This window comes from Hydra vulgaris, chromosome 14, assembly GCF_038396675.1.
Source record: "Hydra vulgaris chromosome 14, alternate assembly HydraT2T_AEP".
NCBI lineage: Eukaryota > Metazoa > Cnidaria > Hydrozoa > Anthoathecata > Hydridae > Hydra > Hydra vulgaris.
The window spans coordinates 7,037,995-7,059,680 of record NC_088933.1 but is presented as its reverse complement, the minus strand read 5'-3'; the positions used below and the strand labels follow the sequence as shown (position 1 = coordinate 7,059,680).

General features: G+C 29.4%; 2 protein-coding genes across 6 annotated transcripts; both read left to right on the top strand.

The window, feature by feature from the left end:
* The first annotated feature begins 1,336 nt into the window (after positions 1-1,336).
* LOC101240012 (uncharacterized) lies at positions 1,337-19,137 on the top strand. 5 transcript variants are annotated; one of them, XM_065817675.1, is made up of 4 exons: positions 1,337-1,518; positions 1,844-1,981; positions 15,270-15,433; positions 15,642-19,137. In XM_065817675.1, exons 3-4 carry the CDS (start codon positions 15,283-15,285, stop codon positions 19,004-19,006), a joined length of 3,516 nt encoding a protein of 1,171 aa, XP_065673747.1. In that variant the 5' UTR covers positions 1,337-1,518; positions 1,844-1,981; positions 15,270-15,282; the 3' UTR covers positions 19,007-19,137. The 5 variants fall into 5 exon arrangements, with proteins under 5 accessions (XP_065673747.1, XP_065673745.1, XP_065673748.1 ...); XM_065817673.1 differs by having other exon boundaries at positions 15,267-15,433; XM_065817676.1 differs by having other exon boundaries at positions 1,343-1,518; positions 15,267-15,397.
* On the top strand, positions 13,652-14,005 carry LOC136090869 (protein GVQW3-like). Its single transcript, XM_065817845.1, has one exon. The coding sequence runs from the start codon at positions 13,652-13,654 to the stop codon at positions 14,003-14,005; it is 354 nt and encodes a 117-aa protein (XP_065673917.1).
* Positions 19,138-21,686: the final 2,549 nt, after the last annotated feature.

Sequence of the window (21,686 nt, the reverse complement as noted above, 5' to 3'; positions counted from 1 at the left end):
TGGAAAAAAGAAAATTTATTAAGAAAATCGCTTAAACACCTAAATTCTGATTCCGCTAAGAAAGCAGTATTTATTCAATTATATTGTATAAATAAATATAATTGTACTGTTAAAATGCTAAAAGCATTTAATGGTTTCATCGTAGTCAAAAATATAAGAAACAAAGTCTCCAAGGAAGAGAAAGGAAGAGAAATTAAAAACGGAAGGAAGAGAACAACAACAACTACAAAGAAGAGAAATTAACAACGGCTATTTTCATAGCCACAAATATTTAAAAAGCATTATTTAGTATAAAATAAATTTTGAGTTATGGGTGGTAAATAATTAATACCCTAATTGTTTTTGTTTTGTTTTTTTACACACTTATGGGGCACTTCCTTTATTTTTTACACATTGCACAACATGGGCCACGGCGTTAGTTTTTAGTGGGGAAGGGTGGGTTCAAAGTGTCAATATTACAAAAAATTAAAATGTCAGAAGACTAATCCTGAGACATGCGACTCAGACATAAATAAAAAAAAACTTGTTTTTTTTTTTAAAATTGTTTTAGATTGCACTTGCAATTCTAAATTTTGTAATTAACAATGCGCTTGCGTATAATAACTTAGTGCTTCGGAATGACCGTGCCTCCTTCCCAACAGATGTCGGAAAACTTGCCCAGAGGTGGGGCTTGAACCAGGGGTGTTATGTTTCTGAGGCAAGTGCGCTACCACTGCGCCGCGACTGCTTATATATTGTCTATTAAGTATTATACATCTTATAAGACAAAATAACATATCGGTAGATGAGAATAATAAGGTTTTATCTCCAAAAGTAAAAAAATTTGATTTTCTGTTTTTAATTATAATATTATTTTTGTGTTCAAAATTATAAAAGTTTAATATATTAATCTTTTATTATTATTTATATAACTTTAAAAATTGTTAGTTTTTGTTTTTTCATTGTCAATTTCAACCTTATTTAATAAAGTTGGAATTAATAACTAATTTGTAGTCAAGCAACTTTAAAAATTACGAACTTAATAATGTCAGATTAATTATAAAACGTAAATAACATAAAAATTATATATTTTATCAATATAAACAACAACAACTGTAAAACAATTAAATAATTAAAAATCGAAAGTTAAATTCTCACAACGTAAAAAAATGGAAATAGAGCCCTATTATTCTAACGTCATGATATGTTGATTATTATTTATTTAAGATTATCGCAAATAGTTTACTTTGATTTTGTAAAAGCCTGTTTGATTTCGTGCGAATAACCGATTGGTGAATATTATTCCCGCGTCGCATTGCATGCTTGACTTTGTATGCTAATCGCTGATTTGAAGTTTAGATTTGCTTTTTCACATGTTAGAGATGTTTGTATAAAATATAGTTTATAATTGTAACAAAATTATTTAGTTATCTTTAACGTAAATTGATAAGTTGTCTTAAATACTCAATATTTGGAGCTACAGTAATATTCTTGTTGCTAATCCTAAACTTATTAGCCGCCTGTGCTGAAAGAATCAAAGTTAAGTACTTTTTGACATAAGGCTTGTTGTTTGGGATTTTATCTTTTATTTATAAATGCTTACTGCACGTATTTTTATTATCCTTTAAAATTTTATATTTGTTTATATACTAGTGTAGTTTGTGTTTGCATCAGAATTCCCTTTTAAATAAAAATCATTATATTGTTTATATATGGATGGTTTATACACCACGTCGATTTTGCTGGGAAATGACGGATTTGTACGATTGTGGTTATTGTTTTAAAAATGTAATTGAAAGAGCTTATGATTGTATAAATAATCGTAGCCTGAGTAATAACTGATTTAAGGAACTTTGTTTTTTAGAAAGGTTTTTATGAACCTGAAAAACTAAAGTTTGAGAAAAATTTGATCATTCTGATTGAAGATGATTGAAGATTAAAGAATAAAGAATATTGTTGAAAATTGTCACCAAACTTCTTTTTTGTTCAATAGAATATAAAGGTAATTGAAAAATTAAGAATAGTGATAAGAAAGAATTTCAATCTTTTATTACTTCACAATATATTTGGTTTTGATCCTTGCAATTAAGTACAATTGAAAATTTAAAGGGAAAGCCTGAGATATGAAAAACAATTTATGAAAATTTCAAATGTGCCATTCACAATAATTAAGTTTTTTCCACTACACTCTAAGAAAAAAGCCTTTATATACAACGAACTGCATCTGTCGCTATTGCACCAACGGATTTTCCGTTATGTTAACGGATTGAAATTTTAACGGATTAAAGTTCGTCGATATTAGTCCGTTGAAATTACGGATTTATTCCGTTCGTGCAACAAACAATTCGTAAAAAAAAGAATTATTACACTAGGCAGCTTTTGCTGTTTTATTAAAATAAAGGATTTAATACGTCATCTTAGTGAATAGTTTATTAATCCCTTTATTAAAATTAGAAAAGAATTAAGCCAGATAGAACTGAGATTTCATTACAAAATAGTCCTTATTTTTAATATATAGGTTGCGTAAGATGAGCAAGTTCCTAAGATGGTATAAAGTCTTTTACGGGTAGACTAATAATTTTTTCGCGAACTTTTTTGGGTTAAGAATATTTATACAAGTTTGACGGTGATATTTATTTTAATTTCTTGGTTGTATAGTTAATATTCTTTCATTGTTTTACTGTTAAAAAAATTTACCATCTCCGTTATAATTTTTTATTAATCAATATTTTGTAATTACGTCAGAACGAAACAAGTTCATCAAAAGTTTATTACATCCTCAATATTTTATGCTTAGATGAGATGCGGCTTTTTATCAAGAAAAGCTGCGTTTTTTAAAAGTTATTCTCCGCGGACTTTTATTTTGGTATTTTCAAGAGCGAAAGCTTTTTCAAAAAATAGTATCGTTAACTTTTTTTAGAGCTTTATTTGAAAGAGGAAAGATTTATTGTTTTTTTTTTAAGGTTGAGATAATTACTTTTTACTTTTTAGTCCTTGAAGATACGATTTTATTTAATTTTTTTTTTTTTGTGATTATTTTTTTCTTAATTTAAGTTCCATTAAAAAAAGGTCATCTTAGGAAACTGGTTTCCTAAGAAGACCTTATAACGGTGAATAACGATGCTGAAAATAATACAATTTTTGGTATAAAGATTTTTTTTTTTAATGAACTATTTATTTATACGTTTTAAGATGAAAGATTAAATTATGATAATCTGCAAAAATAAATATTAATATTATAATACTTTGGTTGTAAAAAAACAACATGCTGTTCACATGTTCAACATACGCGACCTTCCCCTAGATTATTTTATTATGATATTCAACATACGATACAAGCAGTACTGATTCAAACTAACATGATTGGGAGAGATTTTTTAGCAAGCTTTAAAAACGCTTTAACTTTTAAGTTGAAAACTATTTATATATTTATAATAAATTAATTCCATATATAGAAACTTTAAATTACAGTAAAAATTAACTAGTAAATCAAAAAAAAATTCTTTTTTCAAATCCATGCTTTATGCAAGCAGAATTCTATTGGGCCTAGAAATTCTTTTTTTGTTATCTTTTGTAGAAGGAAAAATTACTGTTACGTTTTTAAATTTTTTTTTTATTAATTCAGTGTTCTTATGGGGAAATACAAATTAAATTTTTGTTAACTTAATTAACTTTTTTTGGTCAAATTTTTCCATTTCCTTGTATTGTCATCGAAAATGATTAAGTGTGCAAAATTTGAGCAAAATTGGTTGAGAAAAAAGCTTTCAAAAATTGATTTCAAATTTTGTGGCACACAAACATATATATATAGAAAGTAACCTTATATAAAGAATGGAAAAAATTTAAAAGTATAAAAAGTTTTTAAATATGTTTTATTAATGCAGTTATTATATTCAAGGTCAAAAAACATTTATATAAAAAACATAGACATGTATACGATTGGTTCTATACTAGGTTTCAGTTTTTAATACTGTTGTAACAGGCTTAATGACACTAAGTACAGTTTACTATAATTAAGTTGCTCGTTGCGGAATTGTGTAAACTGTATTAAAAATGTCTTTCCATTCACAGATGTGCAAGATAATGAATTTAAATTGCTATTTTCTTCTGATAAAGCTCTTTAAAACTAATGATTTACCTCTGTCTACAAACCTTTTCCCGTCTTTTCATTTAAATAAAGTCACTAATCAAATTAATCATTATGTTTCATCTCGTGTTTTAGATTCTGAGGAAGAAATTTCTACTTCATTAGACATAGTTTGTAAATATTATAACATGCGAGTTATGTACACTTAATTTTAATAAAATAAGCGCTCTATCCTTTTTTCATCTAAACATATCATCTTTATAAAAACACTTTGAAGATTTAAACATAATACTATATAAGATTTAAACATAATACATTAATTAATTTTTATTTTTCCATTATTGGTTTAACTGAAACAAGATTAAAGAAAGGATTATCCTCAATTCATCCAATCCTCATTGATAAATACAACATTGAGCACACACAAACGGAATTCTTGTGGTGGTACATTATTATATTTATCAAAACAACTACTTTACACACGAAGAGATGATTTAATAATTTACACACCTAATTGTTTAGAATCCACATTTGTTAAAGTTTTTTTTCAAAAAAAGTCTAATATTATTGTTGGTTACATTTATAGACACCCTTGCATGGATATTGATATTTTTAATAATATCATGCCTGTCTTACTTCAAAAAATATCTGCTGAAAATAAATCTATTATCTTACTTGGTGATTATAATATTGATCTGATGCAATCAAATAATGACATTGCGACGTCTGATTTTTTAAACTTATTTTCTTTTTATAATATTTTATTACTTTGCCGACTATAATTACTGATCACTCTGCTACAATTATTGATCACTCTGCTACAATTATTGATAATATTTTCTCTAGTTTAATAGCTAATTAAATTGTTTCAGGAAATTTGACAACTTCTGTTTCTGATAACTTATCTCAATTTTGTATTTGTCTCAATTTCAATAAATTATTTATACCACGCAGATACAATTTATATAGCAGGTGTTTTAAAAACTTTAATAAAGAAAATTTTAAAACTGATTTATCAAAAATTGACTGGGACGATGTTATAAAGTACAAAAAACGTTTATTACTGAAGCAACATTGATTTTAGATCGCTACGCCCCGCCAAAAAAAAAAGTATCGAAAACTTCAAACGTCGATTCAAACCATGGATTACAAAAGGAATTATAAAATCTATTCAAGTGCTCAATCTTTTTCAACAAAAAAATGATAAGATCTAAAGATCTTATTAATAAAAAAAAGTTTGAAAGTATTTTTTAAAGATAGAAATATATGACAATTACATTAATTAAATCTTAGTAAAAAAAAACCATTTAAAAAAATTTTTCTCAGAAAATGAAAAAAAAATCTTCGCCAACTTTGGAAAGGCATTAACATTCTAATTACTCCACAGAGTTCTTTGGAACAAAGGTATGAGGTTTGTAGAAATTGTTGAGACCTACATCAGCTATATAAGAAAAAATTATGCCACCACTTATATTATATTTGATGGTTATGATAAGAAATCTTCAATTAAATCTAATGAACACATCAGAAGAAAATGCAAAGGTTCTTCCCAAAATCTTGTTATAAGAGAAAATAATCAGGTTCCGTACTCACAAGAGCGTTTTCTATCGAATTCACACAACAAGGCACAATTAATTTTACTTTTGTCAGATTACCTTAAACGAGATGGATATGAAATATATATTCGCAAAGGCGATGCTGCCACGAAAATTGTTTCTAAATCGTTGGAAGTTGCAAAGTAAATTTCACCATGCATTGTTGTTGCTGATAATACTGATATAGCAGTTATGCTAATGTATCATTGGAAAGATGAATTAAATGAGATTTTTTTTTATCAAGAAAGAAAGAAAAAACTCTGGAGTATTAAAGACGCTCAATCTCGAGTAATGGATTTTAAAGAACATCTGTTATTTGTTCACGCATCGTCAGGATGTGACTCGACATCTTCAATACTGGGAAAAGGAAAACCTAGTTTTTTAAAATTACTGCAAAAATCCAATAATATACAATCAGTATCTGAAATTATTTCGGATTACTGGGTAACCAAAAAAGAAGTTGGAGAATCTGCAGAAAGGGCTTTCATTAAACTTTTTGGTGGAAATGCAGAATCTTCGTTAAGGAAAATGCGGTTGGTATTTGAAAGTTGAATTATAATTTTGTGGATTTAAGTCACTCATTGAGATTTAGAAAGTGTCATATTTTCATAGTATTTTTCTTAGGTATTTAAAATATAAACAAATGGTTTGTGAAGGAATTATTAAGCCAGAAAAGTTACCACCCACAGACCGTGCTACTTATTTTCATGGTCTTAGAGTTCACCTACAAGTTGTTGAATGGAAAATGCTAGATGAATCTTTGAACTTAGATCCTAAAGAATAGGGATGGAAGTAAGATAATAGTTGTCTTCTTCCAATACCAACAGACAAAGATGTGGCACCACCCAATATATTAAAAGTGATTCGCTGCGATTGTAAAACTTCGTCAAGAAATATGTGTATAACTAATATGTGTTCTTGAAGGAAAAACAGATTAAAATGCATGTCTGCATGCGGTGGCTGTCATGGGCAAGACTGCAGTAATAAAACGGTAAATTTTATTTTTTAAATATACACATAATCTTCTTTAAATATTTTTGTTTTTTTTGGAATACAAATATTTTGCATTTTTAGGATTTTGAAATTGAAGAAGATTCAAGTGATGAAATTAAAAACGAGAGAAATTTATTTGATGATTTGTTTTGAGAAAAGTAAGATATCGGATATCTAATTTGTACTTTTTTGTGCCCTAAATTGCCCCAAAAGGGATGTTCCCGTTGCGTAATCAACGGGGCTTTTTTTTACGCTCATCCAGACACTGTCTACTTTCTCTCTGCAAAATTTCAGCTTTATACCATTTTTGTCCGGGTTCGACCCTATTTTTCACTAATTCTCTCCTACTACTGTATTGTTTGTTTGAAAAACATTTTGTTTATTTTAAAATTTTTCAACAAAATATATGACAAATAGATTTGATTAAAACATATTATGTGAAATTTTGTTGCGCTGTATAGTGTATATATTACACTATAATACGGAATCATTAGTTTTGAAGGAACTGTTAAAAACGGTCATGAATAGACCTGTTCTCAGGAAAGATATTGACATCTGGTTATTAGGAAAACCATTAACTAAATTACTACCAACAAGAATTCCTTCGAAGGTAGATGTGCTGCGTTTCTTTTTCTTTTTGAAAGACGGGCAGATGAAACAAACCAAACATGTCAGTTGTAATGGTGCTATAGCTGAAAAAGTTGTAGTGGAAATTCAAAATCAATAGGATAAAGCTGGAATTGCAATACAACGCAAAGACAAAGTTAAAGCTAAAATATTGGATCTCTATAATATTTATAGAACACTCCAGAAGAAAAAAGGATGTCAATCAAATGAAGCAAAGGAAAAACTGTTTATTGAAGATATGAAAAAATACTTTTATATTGTTCACCAAGATGCTTAAAACAAAATAGAAACGGACCGGCTTCGTGATAATGAGCAAAAAAAAGAAAATGTTGAATTTTGTACAGCAGTTAAATCTCAAGAAAGAGTTATTATGGGATCAGAAGATAAAAAGTACAAACGAAAAGTTTCTCAAAAAATACAGAGAGCGAGAATTGAATTGGCAAGCAAAATCGCTGAAGAACTGAGAAGCCAAAATAATCTGGCAACAACAATGAGCACCAATCCTGAAACGACAAGTGTTGACTCCACCGAGTCAGACATGGAATCAGAAGAGGATATTAGTGTTACATGTAGTTCAGACGAATGTGAAGATGAAGATTTTGAATGTCAGGAAGCTGATACTGTAAAAAAGAAAACCAAACCTGACAGAGAAGACAAAATTACACTGGATCTTCCAAGAAATCCTTTCAAAAGTGACAAAATTTCAACAACGGCGGACCGCTTGAATTTATCAGCTGGTAAAAGAACGGCCTTCATGGCGGCTATACTCGCAGAGGGTGGAGCTGGTTTGAAGTGTGTGACTTTATCGAAAACAAGCAGTAGGACGGCTGCTAAAAAGCTTCGAATAAAGAATGCCAATGAGATTGAAACTACATTTGTTTCCCCGAAGTACGTAACATTGCATTGGGGTGGGAAAATTGTTCCTGAGGATGCTGAACGGCTAGGTGTTCTTATGGCTGGGATGCCAAACTATAAAGAAGGTAAACTTCTTGGGGTTCCAGTTATCTCGGATGGAACTGGTGCTACAATGGCTAATAGTAGCTATTCTCTTGTAGTCAAGTGGAAAGTAGAACAGTCCATTGTTGGTCTTGTTTTCGATACTACTACATCAAATTCAGGATGGAAAAATGGTGCAATTAATGCTCAACAAGAAAATATTATATTTTGCTTGTCGTCATCATGTGATGGAGAGAATTTTGTGCTCCGCATGGCAACAGATTTTTGGTCCAACATCCAGTCCGGACACCCCTAAATTCATGGAGTTTAAAAAATTTTGGGGTACAATAAAACAACGATCGAATTTCAAAATTTTAAATATTACTGATCGACGTCTCAAGCAACAGAAAGAAAATGTTGTTAATTTCTTGCAATAAATCTTGGCCTCAGAAGGTAACAGCATGCCTCGTGATGACTACAGAGAATGTGCTGAACTTGTGCTTATACTTCTAGGAGAAACGCCTCCTCGTGGAGTGCACTGGCTCAAGCTTGGTGCACACCATGCACGCTGGATGGCAACTGTTATATACAGTGCTAAAATGTATGCTTTTGGTGATCAGCTGAATTATGATCCTGAAAAAATGGAAAAGTTGCGTCGTATTTGCACATTGAATGCCCTATTTTATGTGAAAACGTGGTAAGCCGCCCCTTCTGCAGCCGATGCACCATCAAATGATCTTCAGCTATGGCATGATCTACATATGTACAAGAAAATTGACCCCGAGGTAGCTGAAGCGACAATTTCAGCATTGAACAGGCATGTGTGGTATCTGGCAGAAGAAACGGTTACATTTTCGCTCTTTTCAAATTTGGTGTCAGATTCGGAAAAAAAAACGAATTGCCAGACAACTTATCAAAGCAAAAAAAGACAAACCACTAGATAAAGGTGTTCCTGTCTTCCCACAGCTAGTATCCTCAACAAAATTGGTACATCTGATTGGCAAGAAATCCTGGCCCCTTTTCAATTTACTTGGAATTGAAACAGCCTGGTTGCACTTGTCTCCAAAGCAGTGGGAAACCGACAATAATTTTCAAGAAGCGGCAATGTTTATACGTCATGCAAAAGTTGTCAATGATTTAGCCGAGAGGGCAATGAAGCGAATCACAGACTTTGCAAATACTTTAACAAGAGACGAAGCACAAAAACAATATATGTTACAAGTGGTGGAACAACACCGGCGCAATGTACCAGATTTCAGAAAAAAAAAACACTGGAAAATCTATGAAAAAACTTACATAATTGTTTTTCCGAATATGGTTAGATCAGTATTTTTCTTAGGCCTAACATTATCATATCATGGTAGCTAGGCTTGATCATTGTTTACACTTAAACTTTGATTGCTTCAACTTTTAATAACTCTAGTTCACTTCGAACAGTTTATGTTACTTTTTCAATGTTAAACAATGTGACAAACATTTTTGTCATGGTGGCAAGGCTTAGAGTTATTTTAAAATCTTGAAGTATAATTTTTTCACTTTAAATACTGAAAGGAATGGGAAAACACCCGGGGAGCAAAGTAATTTTGAGGAAAAAAAATTTGGAGCACCCTATTTGACATATTGCAAATACTGAATCATCAAGGTTTAAGAATGTTTTATTGCAAACAACTTTGGTAACAGTAAAGAACAAAGAACATACTCATAGATGTTAGCTTCTATTTGACAGTGGTTTTCGGCTGAGTTATATTTCTTCATCGTTTCGTAAAATGCTTTTTCTTCCTAACAATCGGTTAAATAATTCTTTAATATATTTAACTTGTTTTGTTTTTAATACTTACACTTAAGCTGATCCTATTGTTAATAATATTTTCTTAAAGGTTAATCAACTTATTGTTGCTGATTATTATTTGTCAATTTTCAATTGTAAAGTAAAACGTGACAGTTCAGTTCTAGTTGCTTTACAATTTGCAGTTAGGTATACATTCAGTGTTAATATCTTTACCACATTAGGAAAAGTTTGTAATGTCTTTTCCACATAAACTTTTAAAGTTGAGTTTGAAATTATTGATGAAATTCTCTGGATGATAGCTATGCCAAAATTATTTGAGAAATATAAAATTCCTGAGAAGAAAATTTTAGGAATAATATTCCATTTGATGATAACAAGTGTCGGTAAACAGTTAAATTTTGTATTTAAGCAAAGTCATTCATTTTTGAGTGATGCTAGAGTATTTTTATAAAACTTTTAATGGAGTTCTTAAAAAAGTGAAAAATGGTTCTAAGCTCTAAATTGGAATAATTATAAACTAGTTTTGTGTAATGGAAAAGGTAAATAATTATGATATGAATGATGGCAATATGTATTACTTAATTGCCCAGTTTGTCTCGAAAACAAGACTACGACAAAAGCGGTAATAGTTTGTGATGCAGTACTCATCTTTGAATGATTTTTAACATTCTGGAACAGCAACCTAGCTACACGAAAGTGTTGCTAGACCGTTTTTGGTTTAAATTACTTTTATGGCTTATCTAGAGAAAGCATTTTTGCAAATTGCTTTTGATGCAAATGGTAAAAATTATTTGCATTTAGAATAGTCTGAAGTTATCAACAACGTAAGTAATACAAATTTGTTTACGTCTCAATTATTAATCTTAATTTTGATTTTATGTTATCTTATAACTATATTATGCATGATATATAGGATTGTGATTCTGTATGTTTTAGATATTTAACTATAATCTTACTAATAAAGTACAAATTATATTTGTCTGATTGGGTTTACAACAGTATTATTATATATCTTATCAAATCAATGGATCATAAAATATTCCGAAAAACTCTTCAAGATGAACGTCGACGGAAGAATATTTATATTAGAAGAGAATGTTACAAACATATATCGTAAAAGTTGATGTATCAGATGCAGATAAGCCCTTTCATATTTGTTCTATGTAGTGTTAAATCTTTCTAACTTGTCAAGAATCAAGTAAACTTTGAAGTTGCACTAACCCAGCTAGCACACATACGTTGATAAAACGTTAGAACAATGTGCGTTGCGTTGGCCCAACATCGACCGCCAACGTTGTTTTTATATCATTTTGGTCTCAAATGCGTCGTCGACAACAACCAACAAACAATGTTGGTCAAACGTTGTATTTTAAGTCTATATTGCGTAATGTTTTACGTTGATTAAACGTTGTATTTTACATTGGCACAACTTTGCATTTTACGTCGGCGAAGCGTTGTATTTCAAGTTGATTCAATGTTATAGTTTACGCTTCACAACGTTATATTTAACGTTTATCGGAATTAAATTATTTTGTTTTATATTTTAGCGTATATACAAAAACATATAATATTACATATTTATAGGCATATATAATTGCCTGTACTTATTGCCTGTAATTGCTATGTACTTATACATATATTTGTTTCCACCATTCTGATAAATTAGCATAGCTGATCTTATATGTTTATTAGGGTTATGACTATTTTTCAACCTCATGCTCCTGTGCTGTAGTTTGATGAACTTTTACCCAAAAAGCACGAAATGAACTATTATTGGCATATCTTTTGAAAAACGTTCACCCCGCCATTGATAAATATATTTCATGTCTAAATCAACTTTTCAATGACGGGGTGAACTTTTTTTTAAAAGATATGCAAATAATAGTTTATTTTGTGTTTTTTAGGCAAAAGTTCATCAAACTAAAGTACGGGGTTGAAATAAAGTTATAACTTTAATGTATAGACTAGTTCGTACACATCTAATTAAAGAAAAATTATTCATGTTTGTTTTGCTTGTGGCTTGATATTTCGTTATATAAAAACGAAAAAAATATATTAGAAAAATATATTTCCATAATCAAAAGAAGTATTTGAATGAAAAATAATTCTTATAAGTTATATTTGTATATCTGTCTTCACTCGAAGCAAACGCAACATTATTCCATTGTAAAAAATCCAACATTTTTCCAATGTATATGGATCAACGTTAACTCGATGTATATAATTCAACGTTAACCCATACACATTGGATTAACGTTACGTTATAAAAATTGGATCAACGTTGATCAATATACATTGGATCAATTTTGGTCCCTATACATTGGATCAACGTTGGGTTTGGATCGGAAAAACAACCAACTTTTGCGACGTTTTTACATACGTTGGATCAATGTAATTTTGCAAACTATTTTTAATCACGTCGATATTAGTATTTTCATAAATATAAATACAATAAAACTAACATTGGATCAACGCTGTATTTGCATTGGAGAAAATAGCCGACGTTCGCGATGTATTTATATACGTTGGCCCAACGTAAGTGTGCTAACTGAGAACAGTCCTGGAAAATAAATCTGCTAAAAAAACTATACCAATAATGATGCGTTACCAGTTAAGATTTAAAAATTCAAAATTTAACATTTAAAACCAGTAGGAAAAAAATGACACTGGGCAGGTGTCTGTTTAAGTAACAAATTAAACCAAAACAACAGAATAAACCAAAGTACCCAAATAAAACGTACATAAAAGATGCTGCAAGACATTACGAAAGTGAAAACATAGATTAAGATACCGTCACACATACAGCTACAATTTTACTCTCTATAAATCAAAAATCAGGCCTTATAAATGAAACAGTTAATGAAATACCAGTGTCAGCCCAAACTGACATTGGCTATAATCTATCATCCTAAAGCTGATGTCTGATGATAACGTTGATTTCATCAAAAATATCAAAAAATTAATTTTGTCTTAAGATAATTTGCCAGCAAAAAAAATTGGCCAATATGATGGTACCTCATTAATAGAAAACCATTCTTATTTAAGTAATTTTTTTGTGGCAAGGAGGCATCCATAAAGTACGTATGCAGTAAAACCATTGATTTAGGGACCTCTTGTATGCACCTGTATGCATTTAACACCCCCCATTCTGCCTATGTACATTGGAGGTGTTTCTTTATTGCAAAACAAACACCCTAAACCAATTTTTTTAAATACTAAAAACAAAAAAACTTAATTAAAAAAAACACTTAAAAGTTAATTCGACATATCTATGTTACATAACATAATACTCATTTTTTTAACTCGTAAAATTCAATTCCTTTGTTACAAAAAAAAAAAAAAAAAAAACAAGTTTTAAGAGAAAGCCAAACCGCCTACGTACTTGCTTACTTAAACCCTCCACCCCCTTCTTGTTTGTTTTCATCATTTGTTTTCAAGGACCTCTGTCATCATAAAAACAATAAATTTAGCCTTACAAAGTTTTGAGTAAAGACTGATTGAGAACTGGTGCTTCCTGGAATTTTATCCTCCATTAGATCATTGCTATGCACAGCTACAAATTCTAGCACAGGTACCCTCGAGTCCTTAATACAGGGAGGGTGGTGGTAAGATTTAGTCCAGATCTAACAAATAGAGGAGTTGGGAATGGAAAAATTTGAATCTCGAGCATGTATTAAAACCCGTGCTCTACTTGAAGTTACAGCACAAGCCATAACTGATGATTTGGTTTTGGTTCATGGTGACCAAGTCCGAAAATATAGTACAGTTGCCAAGTGGGCTACTTTATTTAAAGATGGTAGAGAGAGTCTCGAAGATAATCCTCGCTCAGGACACCCTCAAACCACGTATACAGCTAAGAATATTGAACGTGTGCGGACTATAATTGAAGAAAATCCGCATACAACACACGATATAATTAAAGCCCGGACATCGATTAATCGTTTTACAATCAACGAAATTATTCACAACAGGCACTCAAAATTTCAAATTTCTCCATGATAACGCTCGACCCCATGAGACTCAAACCATCACAAATTGTCTAAACCAAGCTAGAATTACAATAATTCGCCACCCAGCATATTCACCAGACTAAGCTCTATCCAATTATTGGCTATTCGATTTGATAAAAAAATATCTTGATAACAATACTTCGTTATGCAAGTCAAAAAACTTGCATAACGAAGCTACTTCAAAGTATACCTAAAGAATAGTATTAAAAAAACGTTTGACAAATGGCTTGAAAAGATACAACTTTGTATAGATAATAATGGACAATATTTTGAACATTTAATAAAATAAAATAAAAAAAAACAATTTTATTTTTTCTTTAGAGGGGAGTTCTACGAACTTTCTTAATGACCTAAGTATTTGTATAAAAATCAGGGCAATGAAGCATCGCACCCTGTTTTTTGTGTTGCTCAATTTCGTAACATGCAAAAAACATATCCTATATAGTTAACTAATGGCTTGAAAAAAAGGAAACGTTTTTGTACTTAACCAGCTCTAATAGCAATTCTGATTTTTTAGCTTATTAAGTTTTTTCTTGTCAGTTGGGCCATTATCTTTAAAATTATTTAAATGTTGTTTTTTAATATTTCTATTATATACTTAGGTTCGGAGAACATACTTAAGTTTTAAACATCAAACAACTGAGCGGGCGCCCATGGGTTACATAGATAAAGGATGGCTCAGAAAACTGTTGCTTTTAAAGTACTATATCAGGCTGTTTTTATTCACTTGCTTTTAAATTCTTATGTTGCTAAAACTGAAAAAGTTAATAGATAAGAAGGTTCTCATTATTTTATTAATAAATCTTAAATGCTCCAAAAACACTTATTCATCTAGTTTTTTCCCTCGATCATCAGTTCTTTAGAATTCCCTTCTTTCATCTTGCTTTCCTGATTCATATAATTTGCAATTTTTTAAGGCGTCTGTCAATCGTTATCTTGCGAAGATGTCGAAATATATATATATATATATATATATATATATATATATATATATATATATATATATATATATATATATATATATATATATATATATATATTTATATATATATATATATATATATTTATATATATATATATATTTATATATATATATATATATATATATATATATATATATATATATATATATATATATATATATATATATGTATATATATATATATATATATATATATATATATATATATATATATATACATATATATATATTACATTATAAAATTATTATAATTTGTATTTTTTTATAGCAGATAAATATGAGAAATGAGTAACGTGGTATCTTTAAAAAGAAAAATTCAAAACAGGTTTAACGACAGCGACACCAATGACAACAGTGATAACATTTTAAAGCGAAGACGATGGTGTGATAGTCAAACAAGTATATTTAATTCTTTAAATGACGAAGAAAACAATGGTAAGATATATATATATATATATATATATATATATATATATATTTATATACACATGTATATATATATATATATATATATATATATATATATATATATATATATATATATATATATATATATATATATATATATATATATATATGTATATATAATTTTTTAAATATGTATGTAGACTTAAAAATTATTTAAACAAAATTATTCTTTTAGACAATTATTTGATCGACCTTAACAAAGCAAAAGAGTATATTCATTTATTTAATACAGAGTTTACAAAAGGTTTTGAAAAGTTGAGCAATCGCCACGACACATCTGGTTTAGTTGAAAAAAAATTAGAGTTTGATAAGTTTTCTAACATAAATTGCGCAAAATACTTAGTTGCTAATTTTGGAGTTCCAAACTCTCGCAAATCATCTTCATTTAACTATTTTATGACTAACAGCATTCGTTATCCTTTGCCAAATTCACCGCAAGCAGGAGATGGTGTAACAACCAAGCCAATTAGAGTTAGATACAATTCACTTCATGATATTTATATCAAAACTTATAATTATAGTAATGGAGACGAAGAAATAATCATTAAAAAATTTCCGGAGTTTAATGAAAAGTTCTCTAATTTTGTAGAAAGCTTAATGAGTGAAACAAACATAGACGAAATAATAATCGAGATACCAAAAACATTTTTACCAGAAGATCGTTTATATTTAGAGAACTTTGAGTTTTTAGACTTAATTGGTTTACCAGATCAAAGCTCTCAGAATAGAGAGCACGAGAAATCAGCAATCAGAATGAATAGAAACTCAATTGAAAAAGAAGTGGTCGACGCTTTTTTTATGTTCCCAGGCAAGCGAGGTAAATGTGACGAAGAAATAATTAAATACATGTGGAAATGTGGAGCTTTCTCAGATTTATCAGATAGACGACCACCCAAACTAGTTGTTTGCAATAAAATACGCTCTAATGATTGGAACGATGACAGCGAGTTTGAAAAAATGACACATGCTTACACTGACGGTACAATACTCAAATCAGTTGAAACCAGTTTGTGCAAAATGTTTGACTATAAAGACGAAAAAGACTATGAAGATGATTTTGAGCCATTGGTAATTGATAACAAATTTGAAAGCATAAAAGATATGATAAAAAGGTCAGCATCGGCTTGTATTGTTGAAACCTACAATCAGGCAGGGTATAATAATGAAAAATACAATTTTTTTGTTTGTAATTTATATAAGATATTTATGGATATTAAAGCTTATAAAGAAAGCAACCTGCATCGCCTAAGCATACATTACATATTGGTGTTGTCTAAAGAGTTATTCATTAAATTAAATTCAACAGTTAATCGAATTAGATTAAAGGAAACAAACAAAAGTAAGTATTTTAAGATAAAACAATTCTTCAAAAGTGACAGTGCAAAACGTTTAATAAAGTATATTGGGAGTGAAATTAATGAGGAAATTTTGTGTTTTAAAAACAGTTTGTTTGACGAGTTATCTATACAAGATTTTTTTAATGCTAATTACGAAGAAGAAGACAAAATTAATTACAGAATGGAGTGGTTTAACTTATCAGTTGAGAAATGTCAAGAAAATATACTGTTGCTTATTGAGAAATATGTGCAGGCTATATTCAAAGACATTCTCAAAGATTTGAAAAACGAAGAGTTAGACAACTTTATGCAAATGAGGGATTACTTGGATAGTAAATATCTCAAAAGTAGTTTCAAATTGACATTAGATAAAATTTTAAAGCAAATGAAAAACAATTACAAGACAATAAAAGATATTGACGAGAAGTTAAGTTTATTTAAAAAAAAATGCTGTCATTTTTTGGAAAGCATTAAAAACGAATATAATTATGATGCATACGAGAACGAGAATTCAAGTCAGAGGAGTTCCTTTGAAAACAGTAACCTACAAGAGATCCAAGAATGCTGCAAAAAATTAAGCGATATTGAAAAAAATGTTTGCATGTTTCTTAAGTCAACAAAAGACACTTTTGAGTCTGATGAAGAATTTGATGCCACATTAATTAATCCACTTCTTCATAGAAAAACTGGATCGCACAAATTGCCGGAAAATAAAGATACAGATGGTTTGGACGTGATAAATTTTACAAAATACTGTCGAAACAAATTTAATCTTCAGCTATTAGAAAAGCTCAAAGCTCAATCAGTTAAAAGCAAAATTACATTGGAATACACAGAGCCAATCAGCTTAGAAAACTACGAGATTCAGTTTAACTTAGATAGAGAAAACAAAAAGGTTTCAGCGAGTTATCATAAAAATCATTTGTATGAACAACTAAAGTTATTAAAAGATAATTTATATAAAGACGAGACAAATCAGACAAGCAATGCGCTATATCCAATATTTATCAGTTCGGTTCAACGTAGGAACGATTTTGAACCAAATTTGCTAACTAAAGATCTGGGAAGAGTTTTAAAACCAAATAGTTTTTTGATTTTTTTATTTATTGAGGGTGGCACTAACCAAAATAGAGATTTATTTAAAATAAATATTGATTTCTATAAAAACCAAAGAGATAAAGATTTTAAAGCGATTTGTAATTACGGAAAAAGTTTTACAAATAAAGATATGAATCCAATATTTTTATGCTATTTACCAGATAAAAACTTAGGGATAGGTAGAATAAGAAAAATTATGATGATGTTTGCAGAACATTTACAATTATTAAGATTTTATTTTATTGACGACGACATCGATTCGTTTTACGAATACGACAAAAGGCTACACGGAAGAGAAATTAAAAAGAGTCCTAATTTTACTTATAAGTCACTTGCATTTATGCTTAAGGCACTTAATTTTGGCTGCTCTAATCGTGACCTTTGCAACAATAAAGATCTGCATTCAAAGGAAGTGAATCACAAAGAAGAAGCTGTAAGTAAGTTAATCAGAAGAAACTGGATGAAGAGTTTAGAGAAAATAAAAGATACCATAAATGTAGAAGATACAATCACTGCTGACTTAGTTGATGAGCTTTATGATATAATTGATAATAAAAAATACAACGAAGAATCTAAAGTTAAAGATCTTATTAATACTCTAATGAATCATTTGGCTGCAGATGGTGTTCTTATCTTAAATGAAATTAAAAATACACTATTAAAAGATAAATCAAAAATTATAGGGCAGGTGGCATTATGGAATAATGCATCTTTTAAAACATGGAGCTTTTTAGAGAAACTAATGTGTGATGTATCCAAGATGCACACTCATTTAGTGTCATACCAGCGTTTTCAAGTTGTTTTATACAATTTGGACGCCATAAAAGGAATACATCCAGTAACTGATGATGTTCTATTTCAGCCGGCATTTGAAAAGCATGAAGTAGCTCAACTTGCTCATATTTCAAGTAGCGCTAATCTAAATGATGTTAATGTACAAACTTCATTTACTTATGGTTACAAATGCTCGGATAAGGTTCATGTGTATTATCAGTTATTCAATGGTGTCTCTGGTTACATGGCTTACTATTATTCATTTAGAAACATGATCGGAATAAAATCTAAAATAAACTCGGATGAGACATCTTTAGAAGCTTCAGACTAATTTCGAAAAATATATTTATTGCAATTTTTATTGAAAGTTATAAACGTAATTTCAATTTTAAACGTGCTAATTTTATCTAGTTATTGTAATATCTAAATATAAATATATATACAAAATATGTATAAACAAAATATATCAACTAATATCTATAAGTAACCTCAAAGCCTACTCATTACCATAATAAACTACGACAAGATAAGTGAAAGTACATTAAAATGATCCAGGCCTGTCTTCAGTTTCAAGAGGACAGAAAAAATATCTATATAAATTTGAAATATACGCATCGCGTAAACGGTCGTTCATGTATAAAACAGCAAAATAAAGATGCAAAACATATTGCTTAGGGGCCATGTTCACAAATCTTCTGATTTAAAAAAACGACGCAGTAGTAAACATTTAGGTTATAGTAAAAAAAGTATTTTCTAACAGTGAGTAATTTTACAGAAAAAAATAGTATATAAAAATACTCGGCTTATAGAACTGGCACTTATAAGGTCACCTTTAATTTAGACCAATTTTCATTCTCTTCAGATTGGCATTGAAAATCGTATGCAAATCCCCTTTATTTATTCAAAAAAGCAGTTATTCAAACTTTTTTATTCAAAGTAATTTTTTATTTCATTTGACTATAAAGCTGTTAGATATTAAAAGTTTTTTGCCAAACAATTAAAAAAAAAAGGAAAATTCGAAGAAAGAATTTTATTTTTTCAAAAATAATAATAAAATTGCATTTTTAATAATTTAAAAATCAGTTGATCTAATAAATTCGCCATCTTGCAATTTGAAGCAAATTTTAATAAACAAGTGATTCTAATATCTTAAATATTTATATAGCCAAAAAGCTACAAAAACTACAAGAGACTTTTCAACAAAATCAGACACATTTCAATTAATCATTTAGAGATCTTACATTTTTTACTTTACTCAATTTTTATTATCTATCTTATTCATCTAATGTTTTATTATAATCATCTAATTAAAAAATTATTTTGATTATATACTTATAATAAGGGTCAGATACAGCAATTTTTGGTCTTCGGGATAACTAAATTTCAGACATGGAGCAAACTCCTAACATTTAATATTATAATTATGTCAAATAAAGAACGTAATTTTTTGCTCTACAAAAAATTGCGATGATTGGAGCTTCGGATCAAACCCCCAAAATTTTGAAATGTGTGATCACAAAGTTGTTGCTAAATGCTGGTATGAATCAGCAGCTTAACATTAAATTGCTATTCCAATTTATTCCATAAAATTATCTTCATTAAGTTGAGGTCTGCAATGTTCAATTTTATTCAAAAAACTGTCATCTAAACAAAACTTTAACATTTTTTGCTTAGTTTACCCTGATTTATTTGGAGTCCATGTCAATTCTCTAGGTCCATCCAGCAATTAGAATTTTTTTGAAATGATTTTCTTGAATGCGAGGAAAAAACTTTAACTGTTACTTTAATATGTCTAAAAATTGTTACTTTCTTGATGGTTATTGTACAGGCTCCGACATGTATGCACTTCAAGCTTCTAAAAGCTTCTTTTTGTTGAACCAAATTCCCGTCATGGCTTTGTTTTCAGAATAATTTAACTGTTATTTCACCGGATCTAAAAACATCAAATTTTTCTCACTTAACTTATCGTATGTTTGAACCTAACTATTAAGTCTAGTCCGTTATGTTGCTCTTGGCATTCGTATATGCTTTACAGCATCTCTCATCAAAATATTTTGCCCACTGCTCTAGTCATGATACATATCTCGCATCCTGAAAATTTGGGGTCATAATACCAACAAAACCTTCCATTAAAATCCTTTTGACTTTTGATGGAAGGTTTGATGATTCTTGAAATGTTTAGATGCAAAAATATGGTAAAATTAAAATCGTGGATTAAAATCCAAAGAAGATATTAAAGTTTGATGGCTACAACTAATTTTACGGTCCCGTGGGGACAACTATTTTTTAATTTTTCTCAAAAAATTTATATTTTCTATCTTTAAATGATTGAAGGAAGCTAAATGTATAGAATATGTTTTAAAGATTAAAATTCACTGTTAATTTATTGAGCTCATCTCTAGGCTTAACACATCTCTAGCGATTACGCCTACTCGTCTATAAACCATAAACAAAAATTAGAAACTGTAAAACGAAAAGCGAAATTTCAAAAATGCTCACGTTTGCAAAAGATCACAGTTAGTGCAGGAAAATTGTCTTCTTTTTTTGTATGAAAAAAGTTGACCGCAAAATGACAGAGTCCTACAGGAAAAAAATTTTGGAAGTTTTTTTAAAAAATATCAGCTTTGACGATGATAGAGTTCCAATAGAAATTTGCATGGTTTGTCGTTTCAAGATAAAACAATTAGGTGATTTTTTTATCTTGAAACGACAAGCTGCGTTTTAGTAGTTGCTCGCGGTCTTCCTCATAGTTGTGCTCAAGGAACTCGTCATCAGAACCTCTGAACATTAGCAATGGCAGATCCTAATGGAGCTGAGCAGATAGCGTCATCAGTGATTTCCTTTATAGATTCATCAACAAGAGGAACAATTCGAATTAGTCAACTCAATGGCCCAAGATTGGTTGTGAGAAAAGGTAAAACACAAAAACAATTTCCAGAACAATTGTAAAATCACATTAGTTAATGTTTAACAATTTTTAGGTTCTCAACAGCATAACAGCAACTCTTAAA

What these genes read in the sequence shown, in the direction of transcription:
- LOC136090869 (XM_065817845.1), top strand. Translation starts at nt 13,652, where the DNA reads ATGGAAAAATTTGAATCTCGAGCATGTATTAAAACCCGTGCTCTACTT.
- LOC101240012 (XM_065817675.1), top strand. Translation starts at nt 15,283, where the DNA reads ATGAGTAACGTGGTATCTTTAAAAAGAAAAATTCAAAACAGGTTTAAC. An exon ending in AAATGACGAAGAAAACAATG is followed by an intron (nt 15,434 to 15,641) that starts GTAAGATATATA and finishes TTATTCTTTTAG; the next exon opens with ACAATTATTTGATCGACCTT.